Source organism: Ictalurus punctatus, chromosome 1 (assembly GCF_001660625.3).
Source record: "Ictalurus punctatus breed USDA103 chromosome 1, Coco_2.0, whole genome shotgun sequence".
Taxonomy (NCBI): domain Eukaryota; kingdom Metazoa; phylum Chordata; class Actinopteri; order Siluriformes; family Ictaluridae; genus Ictalurus; species Ictalurus punctatus.
In genome coordinates, this window is record NC_030416.2 from 21,844,068 (window position 1) to 21,859,995 (window position 15,928).

The window sequence follows — 15,928 nt, forward strand, 5'->3', positions numbered from 1 at the left end:
TGCAGTCATATTCCGAATATAATGTTTATATACGTAGAGTCATTGGAATATTGCTGTATACATGGTTGTTGTAAGTATGCTGATCTACACATGCACTTTTCCTTTCCTGCTGTTATTTCCTGGGAGATTTAAGATGCTGCTGTAGGTTATAGAGACTCTAACACTTCTCACCGTCAAAAATGCCTCACAACACTGCCTCTAAATGGAAAGGTTTGGGTAAGCATCTGTTGAGCTAAGCAGCTGTTAACACACACAATTCCTTGTGAACTGAGCATGTGCATATATCTCCTTTCAGTGGATTTTCTGAATAAGGTGTTTACATGCAACAAATTTAAATTAAAACAGGTATATTTTGGGGGTGGGAATGTGTGGGAATTGGGCAATCAGATTGCGGCATTATCATGACTCAATACTAAGTAGAATATTGCCATTAATATAGGAATATTGATGTGCATGTAAACATTGTCACTGATGACCTGTGACCAAATAGCATGAACTATGAGTATTTTTTGGTAGTATATTTTTAAAAAATTACTTATTTTTACACATTTTGTGCCTACTTTGTAATGATTTCAACACTGACAACCCTTCAGCACTAAACTACCGTTTAATTGATAGTTCACCCAAAAACTGAAAATTCTGTCATCAATTGCTCACTCTCATGCAGTTCCAAACCCTTTCATTCATCTTCGTAACACAAATGAAGACATTTTTAATGTAACCTGGGAGATTTCTTTCCCTCCATTTACGGTTAATGAAACCAAAACTTTGAAGCGCTAAAAAATTCAAAGTGGTTTAATCCCAATTTTATGAAGCGATAAGAATGCTTTGCAAAGCTTTATTCACAAAATATCTTGTCTTCTGCATAGATCTCCAACACGCATTCAGGAGAGACCCATAATGCATGCGTTTTGTGTTGATGCGAGAACGGACAAAAAAATGCAAGTCCTCCTCTTTGTTGAAATTTCCAGACATCTTTGTTACAAAGATTGTTCTATGTGTGTTTGTGTAAACAGTGCAGTGCTTCCAGGTCCCGTTGTATCCCGAGAACGTCTGCTCTCGCGTTCTCACAATACAAGGCTAGTAATTGGTGATAGAACTTAAATTTTTTTGCTGAACTAAACCTTTAAGAGAAGGACAATGAATGCACCACTGAACTTATTTTTTTGGGCATATGTAATGGATCTGTGTGGCTAATAAGCACTCAGTGAAGTGTTATTGAAAATAACTGCCGAGGAAGCTGTTTATGTAAAATATATTCAGAGAACAAGGCTAGACAAATACACGCATACACATACTCTAATACACAGCACATGATGTATCTGTGTAGAAGCATACAGTAATTAGCTAGCTACAAAATGTACTTAATAGAAATATGCAAAAAAAAAAAAAAAAAAAAAAAAAAAAAAACCTTCTCATTATTGCAGGCTTTCCTGAACTGAAGTATGTTCTCAACCACAAATTAAATTATGGCATTTTAAAGTCTGGATACCCCCAAACGTGAAAGAGAAAAACATTTACAGTGCAGGAGTATCACAGACATTTTGACAGTTGGTATCTGATCACAGACCAATTTGATAATCTACTTGATCAAAGCACTGTGTGAGAAAAGCACACTTAGCTAGTAAGGTTTTAGACATCTTTTGACAGAAAGGCACTTTTTACCACAGGGGTTGTAAAACTAGTTTCCTAGTCTGAGTGCACACTACATGATGTTCACAATCTCAAAATTGCTGACCCTTTCAAACTACACTACTTAAATTTGCTTGTGATCAGTTGTTTGGCATTATAGAGGTGTGCACACTCCACAATCATTCTCAGATGAGGTGTACACACTACATGATCTTTCACTGGGAGAGATCTCTGCCAAAGTACGCATGATCCCCAATTTCTACTTTTTCACGATAATATACATGAGAGCTCTCTATTATGTGACTTTGCACAAGTACATTTTGTGCAGAAACATGAAAAAGGAAAAATAAGAGAAAATGTGGAGGAAATATTGGTTGAGGAGACCTGGGCAGTGTATAGTGAGAATACATATAGCTAATTTTATATTGTGTGCCAGCAAGAATCATGTCATGTTTGTTTTTATTTTTGCTGTTCCTAACAATCATTTGGGCAAGCAATATTATTGTGCTTACATTTTGCCCTCGCCCTACTGGACAAATTGGAGGACAATAAATTGGATTCAAGGATCAGCTGGGCATGACAGCAGAGGAATTTGATTTCCTCTTGGACTTTTGGTGGCTCTTTCTCATCACTGCACATGTGACTAGTTGTAGAGGGGCTCACACGATTACACGATTCATCACCGGCAAATTCATAAGTCTCTGCGATTGTTCCAAGACTCAGAAAATCATGTCGCTGAACCAATCACACTACACAAGCCAGACACCAAAATTACTTGCCGACTGGGATATCAGGGCTAAAAATGTGTCGGCTTTACCCAACGTTAGTGCCCTCCACTAATATTGGCAACCTTGGTAAATATGAGCTAAGAAGGCTGTGAGAAATAGTCTTTATTGTTTTCCCTTTCGATCTTTTGTTCAACCAATTCATAAAAATGCTCTGCCCTCCTAGGGAAGGAGGGGGCGGGGCGGGGGGTGGGGTTATATCACTAGATGGTGTGTATGTGTGTGGGTATATATATACATACATACATATATATATATATATATATATATATATATATATATATAATTTATTATAATTTAATCTGTAATTTAATCTGTCATTTTATAGCCTTAAATTAAATAAAAACTTAAATGAGACTTTATTTTAGCACTTATGTCAGTGAAACAACTCAACACAACCTTGATGTGTCATGTTGCTGCAATGAGAAACAGCCTGAGGTCACTGTGGGATACGATATTGTGACTGAGAGGAGAAGTGGATAATAAAGAGATGGAGTAAAACATGGTCGCATGTTTCTCCGGCGAATAATTTATTTATTTTACAAGTATAGTATACCACAAGCCTATAAAACTTTGAAACAAATATCAGTAGGATGGTAATCTATATAATATATTAAAAATCTAAATACTAAATAAAATAAAAATGCGTTTGGGTGACATACCTGGAGATGGCTTCTGAGATTTGTAGTGTTTGCCACTTGTTTTTCCAAAATGAATCCAAAATGTTCCCAGATCGCCGATGTAACATTTGGTTTCCCAACAAGATCCATCGCAGCAGAAGAACCCGAAGAGAAATCGCAGAACTCACCTGACTGGATTTTGCCGCGCTCAAACAAACTCGCACCAAGCTAACAGACAACACCATATACAGCGTTTCATTATGATTACGTATTTTATGCATTAACATAAAATCTCCCGCTATATGGTAGGCTATAGATTCAAATGATTATTGCAACTGTTATTATTATTACACTTGTATACAAAACATTGTACTTTGTACTTGTCATAGTGCCCACTCAAGCAGAAACATTAGCATGGCGTGTGATGTGACACTACCGCAGGTGGCACTCCACCACCACGGTGGAAAAGTACTACTGCATTGGTGCGGTTGTCATGGCCACCGTCACAGCCCTATCCATGATGCCATGTATCCTAACAAAATGTCCAGGTCCTCTTGCAGGAAAACATTAAAGAGCCACCACCATATTTAACTGTGGGCATGAGGTACTTTTCCATATGGCTACCTCTCTGTGTGTACCAAAACTACCTCTGGTGTTTATTGCCAAAAAGCTCTATTTTGGTTTCATCTGACCATAGAACCCGATCCCATTTGAAGTTCCAGTAGTGTCTGGCAAACTGAAGACGCTTCAGTTTGTTTTTGGATAAGAGTAGAGGCTTTTTTCTTGAAACCCTTCCAAACAGCTTGTGGTGATGTAGGTGACTTCAGATTGTAGTTTTGGAGACTTTCTGACCCCAAGACGCAACTAACTTCTGCAATTCTCCAGCTGTGATCCCTGGAGATTTTTTGGCCACTCGAACCATCCTCTTCACAGTGCATTGAGACAATATAGACACACATCAGGAAAATGTATGTTTACATTTTGTTACTCTTGCTCTTAAATTTTGCAAGCACATTACTATTCATGCTGTTTTTACTGGTATTTGTGAAATAAACACAGGTTTCTGGAGCATCTGTAACATGTCTTATTTTCCTTTATTATTAAATTTGACAAATTAAATTACTTTATTAATATTCTAATTAAATTTGCTTTTTGCCTTGTAATAAGGTCTTGCTATGTTTCATATTTCTTCCATGAATCACCCTGAAGTCACTGAAGGGATAACAGTCTTCAGCACTGCGGTCCTAAACACAAGTGGTTTCCTAGCAAGCTTCAGTTAATCTTGTTAGTCTGTGTACATTTGAAGGGTGTTTGGGTCAGTGTGTCCTGATTAGAGAAGGGAGAACTATAGCTCTATGCCTTGTTGTGTGTGTGTGTGTGTGTGTGTGTGTTAGTATTTCCATTAGGTATGTATCCAATAATAATAATAATAATAATAATAATAATAATAATAATAATAATAATAATAATAATAGTTTATGGATATAGTACTTTTTATTTTAAAGCAAATCTCAAAGTGCTTTGTATAAAGACAGTAATTTCAGTGCTTGCTGGTGCATGTTTGTGTATATGAACATGTAGATGTGTGTATGGTTCATTGGTAATTACTCACACATATCTTCTTGAAGATGGACTGCTATCCTCAATGCCCCACTGTCCTCTGTGTGTAATCAGCATGTCACTCTAATTAACAGTGAGGAAAGTACTGGACCGTGTGTGTGTGTGTGTGTGTGTTTGTGTGTGTGTGTGTGTATGTATGTGTGTTTGTGTGTGTGTGTCCTTCCCTTAGGAATATATTTAGTATCATTTCTCTGCTGGTTGATATGACAGTGGTACTTAGAAGCCTGCCTTTGCCCCCAAACCCAGAAATTTAAATACAGTGGTTTGAAAGACTTTTATTTTTCTGTTCCACATTTTGATTCTCTCTCCTTTTTTTTGAGTAATATGAAGAAAGATGCCAAATCCCTTGAACTTATCTAAGCAAAAAACTGCAAACAGATATACAAATAGATAAACAAGGGTTTTGAAACGTGGGAATGGGAAAAAGGCAGTTGGTTGTATCAGTGAAAACTACACAAGCATGCCAGACATGCTTCACAGTAAATCTGAAAATCACTGTTTCCCCCCACGTCCCTTTGTTCTCTGGGAACTAAACAAAAATACAAACGTGTGCCTGTTTTTTTGCCTTTCTTTCTTACACACACTTTAATGTGAAGTGTACTTCATTTGAAGTGTTTGAACTGATTTTTTTTTTTCAGAAGATATGTATATTCAGAGCACTTGACTTACAAAGCTTCTGGTTTATGATTTATTGAGGAGGGGAAACCTCAGCATGTTCACCTTGAGTCATTACTCTTCCTGTCCTTAAATGATCTAAACTCTACTCCATTAGATGAAGCTTCTAAATTACCATACACATTTGCATAACTCTTGCACAGTATGTGTTGACACTAATAGCAGTTTTCTGTAATTGACTCTCACAGTGTCATGTTCCTTTTACTCCAGGCTCCTACATGATAGTAAACTCATCCCAGCATGCTGCTGGCCAGAGAGCTCAGCTGTTGCTGCAGACGCTCAGCGAGAATGACACACACTGCGTCCAGTTCAGCTATTTCCTGTATAGCCGGGACGGACACAGCCCCGGGGCACTGCGAGCATACGTGCGGGTGAACGGCGGGCCACTGGGCATGGCTGTGTGGAACATCTCGGGCTCGCAGGGGCATCAGTGGTATCAGGTTGAGCTGGCAGTCAGCACCTTTTGGCCCAATGAATATCAGGTAAGAGGAAGTCTAGCTCTGGGGGAAGGGTTCATGGTTGAGGTCCTGAATAAGGTGAATGTCTATTAGTAGTACATCACCGTGACTGGACCTGTGTTACAACGTCACAAAATGTTTCTCTGCTCATGTGAGATGAACTGTTGAAGCTCCTTGGCTGAGTGGCAGAATGTTAAATATATGTCTACAATATTTACCATAACCTTGGCTGAAAGCCTTCGCAATAAACACCCTGTACTGTTCTGTTCAGTATATGGCAATGTATGTCCTTTTTTTCTTTCCTTCAACCTGTTTCTTCTGATTTAATCCACTTTATTTTCAAACATGCAGGCAAATTATAGGCCATAATTCTTTCTTTCTTTATTTTCCCATTTGATTTGCTTGCCGTATAACAGTGGTAGTTACAGTGAACAAGACACTAACACTTAGTGATGTCATACTACACTTCCATAATATTTACATATATGAAGTAATCTGGGTGTTTATGATGCCATGTATTATTTTTAGTTTCACTTAATTTCCTGAATATGCATCATTTATGACGTAGTTTATTTTCACCTATTTTTCCTAAATTATGTATTTATTTTTATGCCTCCGCCAAGGTGGCATGGAGGCATTACGGTTGTCTGTGGGTCTGTGTGTCTTCCCAAAATTCTTGTTAGCACAATATTTAAAGAATGAGTGGCTGAATGTTTGAAGGATGTATATGGAATTTTCATTGTAACCAGTTGAACTGCAGATGAACTGATTCAGTTTTGGAATTGATCCAAAAAATTCACAACAAGATCACATGTCTGAAATACTCTTTCTTCAATTATTTTCTTCCTGTTTAAAGTATATTGTATTTAAGACATACAAATTAGTAACAAGAAGGACTAGACTAGAGGCATCCCTGTCTATTATATTTATTTATTTATTTATTTTAATACAAATGACTTAATTTCTCATTGTAAATTGACATTATCAAGTAAAATGGTGGTGTCCAGTGTTGTTAACTGTATTGGAAACAAGTGTTGTGTTGTGAACAATATAGCCAGTATGATGAGAAGTGGCTGACCAGAAGTGAAAACCAAAATATCTCAAGCAGACCAAGTCCATCAGTAAAAATAAGCTGGTAGCAATGTAGTTATAAAAATCTATATTACAATTACAATGTCAAGACGCAAAAGCTATTGCAGTGCTCTGTTGCTGTCTCATGGCAGGTCTGAATTCTAGATGGAGAATTTTTTTGATTCTCTTTTAATACTATTTTAAAGTAACCAATTTTGACCTGAATGGGGTCACTTTGGCTAAAAGAAAATAAATGAATCACTGATACAGCAATCTAGTTTGACTTCTGAGACAATCGCTTCTCATGATGTATGTTGGAAGTATAATTATGAAGATCTACAACTGTTTTTGATCAGTTATTTATTTTTGTACTTATATGACAACAAATACCACCAATGATGGGATAATAAGTTTTATTCACCTTCCACTTTTCATAGTTGGCTCCTAGTGAGAATTCTGGAATAATACTGAGCTACACAATAATATATTACATGGCAATTAATGTACAGTATTAAAAATTTGTTTTATTGCAGAATTCTTCTTCAATATATGTCACAAAATGTCACAAAAATGTGCATCTGTGCGGCCATTGTGAGATCAGTGTTGCTTTAATAGGTCATTTCATTGACTGCAATGATGGTGACCTACTGAACTAGTTTTGCACGTCTGTATATTCTGCAATTAAGTCCGAATAGAGCACCACTAATTACTCAAAGGCATCAGCTTTGCCCTCAGTCTCAGCTTTCCACAACACAGTGTTGGGGTGACACTCTTGTTAATCACACCCTTGCACACTTAAATTGGTATTGACTCAGTGTGCAATCTGTGCACGTCTGTAAGTCTGCATGCTTCAGGCCATGGACAGGTTTAGGTCATGCACTGGGGGAATAGAGTTAGTATAGATGTTGTGATAGATATGTTTAAATATTAATAAGAGGGCTTAACACTAGGATGAAAATTATTACAAAAGTTATTAAAAACACTTGTAACCACAGTGGTTAGAACAACACAATCAGCCAAAGACTGTAATAATGCATAATTATTTTGCAGCGCTATATAATGTGGTAATTAATTTTCTATAGCACCATCTCTGACAGTAGTTCTGACTGTAATTCAGATGATAGTTTTATATTAATGTGTATGTTTTAATACATAATTTTTTCTATTTGGTCCAAAGTGTATGAATGGGTGTGTGAATGTGTATGTGAGTGTGCCCTGTGATGGATTGGCACCCTGTTGAGGGTGTACCCCGCCTTGTGCCCGATGCTCCCTGGGATAGGCTCCAGGTTTCCCATGACCCTGAAGGAAGGATAAGCGGTATAGAAGATGGATGGATAGATGGATCTTTTCTATTGTTACAACTCATTTACAGAAACAGCATGACAGTCCACATAATCTAAATCTAATAATAAACCGATAAAGAAAATTATTGTTTTTTACTAAAGAAATTGTTTAATCATTGATATGGAGAACCTTTCTGTAAGAAGATTTTTTACTAATATACTATTTACAGAAGGTGTCTGTGCTTTGTGGTGTTTAATAAGAATAAGAGAGACTGGAGAGTCCTTCGGACTAAATAGTTTTCTAGTCTCTCAGTGATATGACAAACTGTACTTTTTTAAATTAATTGAGTGAGAGAGAGGCTGGTGCGGCAACAATTGATTATAGCTGTTATGTTGTAAGTGATAACAGGAACTAATTTGTTTTGCAGATGTTCCACAATTATAAATGGTTAAAAACCACAGTGTGTCATTCATTAATATATAAAAAATTATAATAATTTACAAATGGTGGTATAAGAGGGATAAAATAACATCACACCCTGTTTATTTCTAACATAATATTTGGGAAACTTTCTAATTACGTTCCACTATTGCACCTGCCAAATACCTGATTATTTCATCTGTAGCACTATCATATTTGCGCTAAACCAATGCTTATAAAATGCCTAAATTGGACAGCTTCTGGTTTGCCTCCATCCTATACAGTAATGTGTGTTTGGCACTCTTGGCAATGCCCTATAGGACTTCTTGGGCTGGAAGTGGGCGACCAGTTCAGTTTGGGCTTCATCCATAAATTCAATTTCTCCTTTCTGCAAACTCTGCGCAGCTGTCAAAAAGCAATTACCGTGAATAGTGTGTGTTTCTATCAAGAACTTCAATCCCTCTGACTTAATTAACTTCCACATAGCAGGGAAAAGATATGACCTTCATGTGTAAATAATAGCCCACTCATAGTGGTGAAAGGTGCCCAAAGCATTTTATACGTCAATGAGGAGCATCAAGCTTCAGAATTATTGAGATCACGCACTCGCACATCAGACAAACTCTGATTGACAGCATAGACCCAGCAGCACAAACACACTTAAACACACTAAATATGCAAAAGTACAATTTACGCTGCATGACTGAAATTTAGAATTTAGAATTAAACCTAGAAATTTCCCATTCTGTTTCCACACTGTATATAATATGCATTTTTACCCCATATCCATCTGTTGGAGGATCCTCTATTCCATTTCTCACTGAGATCTCATTAAAACTCTGAATTAGTAAACTGATATGCGAGACTGAGTGGGTGAAGTGTGATAGATTGCGCTACATTATTGCATGTAACATGATGAGGAGCAACCAGTGCATGAATTATGCCTGCAAGTGGCCTGATGAGTTTGATCTTATCTCCAGTTACACTGCAGCACACTGACTCAGGATCTGGGTGGGATTAAAACCCACACAGGCTGAGTAACACTGTTTATTCTAGAGAATGTGTGCAGAGACCATGTGAATGATCAGTCATTCATTCATCTGATAAAACCCTTGGTTTGGTTTGGGGAAATGCAAAAGGGAAATGAAAAGGTTCCCTTAATTTGGGTGTTTGCTGGAACCACTGAGATTTTATTCAAACTCTGTGAAAGAATATAACACTTGGGAGCCAGATCCAGTAGGAGTCTTTTTGTTTTCTGGTAATTGTAGTCAGAATTCCAGACAATACAGAGAACAGGTAGGCAAGGTTAACAGATGTGTATCTAGATTTCTTGTTTTTAACAACGGAAAAACAAGGTCAGTATCAGAAACACTGAAAGCAAGAGACTAGAAACCAGGACAGTAGAAACACAGCATAGAATCACAAATAATTCATGGAAAAACTTTAGTGTATAGAACACTACAGGGTCTATCTTGTGTACACTGGCATCTTTGATATCTTATATATCTTCGATATAAACATTGATAAAGGTAACGGAACACACTCAGCTGAGAACAGTAACCAGAAGGAGGGGTCAGTGTGTGTGTGGAGTCAGAACAGTGTCTTTCTTTCTACTTGTTCTCTTTGCTCCAATCGTAATCATCAGAAAAACATCGAACCTGTGTTTGTGTTTATGGGACTGAATATGCGTACTCTGATTTTTACTGTATATTAAAAATATATATATATTTGTGATAAATCCAAAACTTTCTAGCTGCCAGACACTGGCTCATTCTGTTCTCAGCATTTTAATTTTATTATGTATTTTATGGGCATGATATAGCCTATGCCTAGTTTCCTTAATATTAAAGAAGATTATTGTCCCATTAACTGTTTTGGGAATCCAACATCTACTTAGCAACTCTGTTGTAATCACAAATGTCCAAAAACAGCCTGTACAGTTTGTGACTTACTGCATGGGTTGAAACCTTGAAATGTAAGAAATACAGTAGAATGTTTGAAAATCACTTTTTGAAAACAGTTTTAAAAAAATAAATTTTTTTAAATGGAACTTTTTTAATACACTAAATTATAGCTGTTAATTACACCAGAAAATCAAGGAAAATCAAAGAAAGCTGTAACCACCTCAGGCAACATAACAGTTATAAGGTGGTAAATTAATTGTAACAGACTGCAGGTTATTGTTCATCTGAATATTAACTTGCTAGCTAGCCTACTGTGCATATTACAATTGACAGTGGCCATGTAATTTGCTTCAAGATTATTCAAATTGCTCGTAGAGATGATTTTGATTCATTTGGTCTGTAAGACTGTGTGTCTCTGTGTGTAATACCATATGAAAAGGTTAGCTGAATGTGTAGGTGTCCTTCGTTTTGAGAGAGCTCTTCTAGGAACAAAGGAAAATAATTCCATCCTGCCTCTTCCAAGAAAAAAGATATTTGAAATGTATCAGTGGAAAGCTATATCCATCTACTGCTGCTAATTTGGCAAGAAATCTTTAGTTGGCTTTCATCAAATATGTGCAGAGAGAGAGTGTGTGTGTGTGGGGGGGACTTCACTTCTTCTTGGGTGAATCTTTTTTATAGTGTAATATTGGTCTCTTTTACCCTCTTAATACTGTTTGTTTACTTTCTCTTTCTCCTGACATTTTTCATGCCTGTTTGTTGGGGCATGATGACATTTTATAACATCTCAGCTGGTGTATGATGTATGCATACAATTTTCCCACCAATTTCAACCCTCTGACCCAAGGCTTACTGTGAATTAGTATTACAGAACTGTCTTTTTTCAATATTAAAAACAAAACAACAAAAAATCCTACAGTCTCACAGTTGTTTTAGAAAAGAAAGAATGAAAGAATAACACCGTGAATAAAAACAAAGCAAAACAAAAACAATAATCGTAGGCCCAAAATTAAACCTAACAAGTCTGCCCCCACCCTGACAGGAATTTCAAACAATAGTACAAGTTTACTCAGTGCAGGCATATTTCATTCATATAATTACACATTCTCCTCTGAAACTATTGGAATGGCAAGGCCAATTCATTAGTTTTTGCTGTAGTCATTTGAGGCATTTGAGTCTGAGATCAAACAGTGAATATGAGAAGAGAGTTTAGAATTTTAGCTTTTATTTCCTGGTATTTATATGTAGATGTGTTAATCGATATAGAACATAGCAAATTTTGTATCAGACCACCCAGTTTGTAGGCGAGCAAAATATTGGAACATGTGACTGATAGATGTTTTTTTGTTACCCAGGTGTGTCATGTTATATTGATTGTTTAAACAGTAAATAGCTCTGAACATCTGTTCTTGGTTTTAGCCTTCAATTTCACCAATGAAGACTGCATTTGTTGTTAAAAAGGATGCGCTAACATGAAGATCAGAGAGCTGTCTATGTGAGAAAAGCAAACCATTTTGAAGCTGAGAAAATCCAAATTAATCAGTAGGATCTTTATCGTACAGCAAGACAATGATCCAAAGACACTGCCAACTCAACAAAGTTCTTTGCTACATCAACCTTGATTTTTGCAATTGCCTGCCTCCTAATACTCAGTCTACAGTGAGAGAGAAGAAAATATAAAGTCAGCGTACTTATCAGCAAAGCATAATGAATAAAGAATTAAGCCAAATTCCCTGAATTCCATCTGCTATCAAACCCTGTGTCTCAGCCAGCAAATGAATAAAGTATCGATGAAAGAGGATGAGGAGAGTTCTGCCTCCACACCAGCCTTCACAGGTGTCCTCTCAGCACTGCGGTCAAAAATTGCTAGGGGCTTTTAGTGCTAAGGTGTGTGATTTTAAATATTAACAGGTGTTGGTTTCAGCATCCGCACTGGCAGCCAGACTATTCCCAGTGGATCTGAAGTGATAGTTCAGGATAAAGAGGTCCGCCGATGTCAGGGGGAAATGAGAAAGCTGTCAGCGGGAGTCTGTCAGTAAACCTGCAGGTGATCGCCACCTCTCATAGAGAAAGGTTGTGCTAAAACAGAGATGCCTGCCAGTTACCGCATGTCTAACACTAGCTGTATCATAAAATCCACACCTCTGCACATGCTTTCTAATTGCTTATTTATTAAACATTGTCATTTTCATATATAGCCAGCATATATCTGTCACGTTTCTTTGAATTACCAATTACTTTCACATTTAGTCACCAAGCTGACACTCTTCTCCAGTGTGCAATAAAAATTTGCAAGATGTGCAAACAGCTGTGACACAGCATCTCCTGAAGGATTCATGACCTGTCAGAAATACAATTTTAAACCTAAGTGCATAAATAGTACAAAAGGAAATCAGTCATGAAACAAACAATTTCAAAAACTTAAGTAAATAAAATACTAATAAATTGAAAACCAGGGTGTAATACAAGAGGCAAGTAAAGAGAGAATAGTGTGTTAATTGATATGCTGTTATGTGGAACACAGAGACGAGGGGACCCAAATGCAGAACACAGACACAGGACTGAAGGTTAACAGGATTTATTGAATGGTAGTGGAAACTGGGGTGAATGAGAAAGGAGTGTGATAATGAGCAGCCGGGGTCAGGGTTCGAACTCAGGTCCACCATGTGTGAGAAGAGTACACAGCTGATGCTGGAAGGGAGAGCAGACTGAGCGTGAGCAGGTTAGTGTGTTGTCGAGGTCAGGGCTCAAACTCGGGTTGGCAGCATGAGAGCTGAGTGCAGAGCACGAGATCCACGGGGAAGGCAACGTGAGCACTGAACCTGGAACACGAGGAAAAACAGACAGGATAAGCACAGGGAAACTGGGCATAACAGAACAAAGAAAACACTGGGCATAACTAAAACAAACATGAGGAAAGCCAGAAGTGTGCCACACTGAAGCTGGAGCAATCTGGAAATGAGTGGCTGGCCGGGGCTTATAAATGCTGCAGATTGTGTGAGTAGATGAGAACCAGGTGATATCAATCTTCAATCAGGCAGGACATGAACTGGAGTGCTACGTCCAGACACACACGTACACACATACAGACAAGAAGGGAGAGAGAACACTGGAACACAGGGAAGTAGGGGGGATCTGGCCGGGCTACTTTCATATATCTGTCTGAAACAGAATCCTTTTACACAAATACATGGGATCATGATTTTTGATACAGTCTGACATGTCTGTGATGGTATGTTTAGAATGTGAGAAGCCTCACTGTCTGGGATGATAAAATGGGCTTCCATCCATATTCATTAGATGGGTGATGGCACATTGCTTTTATCTCTGTTTATGAGAACATCAATGGAGGCACAAGTGTAAAACTGGAGATAGAGAGTAATGAGAGAGAGAGAGAATCACCTTGAACTTAAAATATTTGATTTTTAAACTTTTGCCTGTCTGCTATGATCAGCTCTGTATTTTTGCTATTATTGCTGAAGGTGCATGAGAGCTGTATTATCAAATATTAAAGATATTATCAAGCCTGCCAAGACTGCTAAAGAGAGTCGGATTCTCAAGTGTTTGCCTTACTCATTTTTTTCTTTTCTGAACCTGTATTCATTTCTCTCTCACTATCTCTTTCTCCTCCTCTACATCAGTCCTTTTCAGCTCCATGATTACATTCATAACAGTGCTTCATACTCATAAAAGTTTTAATTGTATTAGTAACAGCACTAACAAAAGCTCTTGTAAGTTGTGTCAAAACACAGTAAGCATGACTGACTAAACAATAAAACAGTATTAATGACTCTACAGCAATATAAAGCAGAACGTAAATGTGACAATGATGCAATTTTCTTTATTTGTACATTAAAATGGTGAAAGAAGGAAGTAAAATTCTCAGAATGAGGTATAATTAGTTTAAATATAAATGAGAAACAACATGACTTGGAATTGTATCAGTCTGTTTGATTGTGCTTGTTGTGCAGCTTTCTAAGAGTAAGTGTGCAGCAGATTTGTCTTTCATTTGTCTTAACCTTTGACACCAAGACTGATCCTACCTAGTAAACTTTAACATGAAGTTCAAAGTGTCAGGCTGGTTACTCCTGATCTAGGTTAATTTTCTGCCTTTAATATCCTAATGAATGTTAATGATATACAGCAATCAGCCATAACATTAAAGCCACCTGCTTTCTATTGTGTAGGCACTCCCTGTGCCTTCAAAACAGCCTTGACCCATCAAGGTATGGACTCCAAAAAACCTTTGGTGTGCTGTGTTATCTGGCACCAAGACGTTAGCAGCAGATCCTATAAGTCCTGTAAGTTGTGAGGTATGGCCTCCATTAATCTGACTTAATCTGACATCTCTCAGATGCTCGATTGGACTGAGATCTGGGGAATTTGGAGGCCAAGTCAACACCTTGAACTCTTTGTCATGTTCATCAAACCATTCATGAACAATTTTTGCAGTGTGCAGGGCACATTATCCTGTTAAAAGAGGCCACTGTCATTAGGGAATACCGTTGCCATGACGGTAGATGGTACATGTCAAAGCAACATCCACATGAATGCTAGGACCCACGGTTTCCCAGCAGAACATTGCCCAGAGCATCACACTGCTTTAGCTGCCTTGCCTGTTTCCCATAGTGCATCCTGGTGCCATCTCTTCCCCAGGTAAGCAGCGCACACACACCTGGTCATCCACATGATGTAAAAGAAAATGTGATACATCAGACAGGCTGCCTTCTTCCACTGCTCCATGGTCCAGTTCTGATGCTCACGTGCACATTGTAGGCTCTTTTGGCAGTGGACAGGGGTCAGCATGGGCACTCTGACCAGTCTGTGACTACGCAGCAAGTTATGATGCACTGTGTGTTCTAACACCTTTCTATCATAGCCAGCATTAACTTTTTCAGCAATTTGTGCTACAATAGCTATTATATGGGATCAAACTAGACAGGCTAGCCTTCGCTCCCCACTCACATCTAAGAGCCTTGGGCGCCCATGATCCTGTCACCGGTTCACCAGTTGTCTATCCTTGGTCCACCTTTGGTAGGTACTAACCACTGCATACAGGGAACTCCCTACAAGACCTTTTGGAGATGCTCTGATCCAGTCGTCTAGCCATGAGAATTTGGCCTTTGTCAAAGTATCTCAGATCCTTACACTTTCTACATCCTTGCCCATTTTTATGCTTCAAGCATATCAACTTCGAGAACTGACTGTTCACTTGCTGCCTGTTATATCCCACCATCCCACCCTTGTCAGTTGCCATTGTAACAAGATAATCAATGTTATTCACTTCACCTGTGAGTGGTTTTAATGTCATGGCTGATCAGTGTAGAAACCAAATGTGATTAGGATTGAAATACTTTACAAATGTAGACCAAAGCCATGCTAACTGAGAGCACAGGTCTCTAGGCATCTTTTCCCGCCTGCCCTTCAAGTGTGTATTCCTATAAAGAAAGTATGCACTT

At 38.0% G+C, this 15,928-nt stretch overlaps 1 protein-coding gene across 11 annotated transcripts in view; it reads left to right on the plus strand.

Annotated features, from left to right (window-relative positions):
* ptprub (protein tyrosine phosphatase receptor type Ub) overlaps positions 1-15,928 on the plus strand; it is a 254,294-nt gene that overhangs the window by 129,335 nt on the left and 109,031 nt on the right. For all 11 annotated transcript variants that reach the window (XM_017475677.3, XM_017475705.3, XM_017475713.3 and 8 more), the window contains exon 3: positions 5,543-5,814. In XM_017475677.3, coding sequence (XP_017331166.1) covers positions 5,543-5,814 — 272 coding nt within the window. The remainder of the gene's footprint in view (positions 1-5,542; positions 5,815-15,928) is intronic.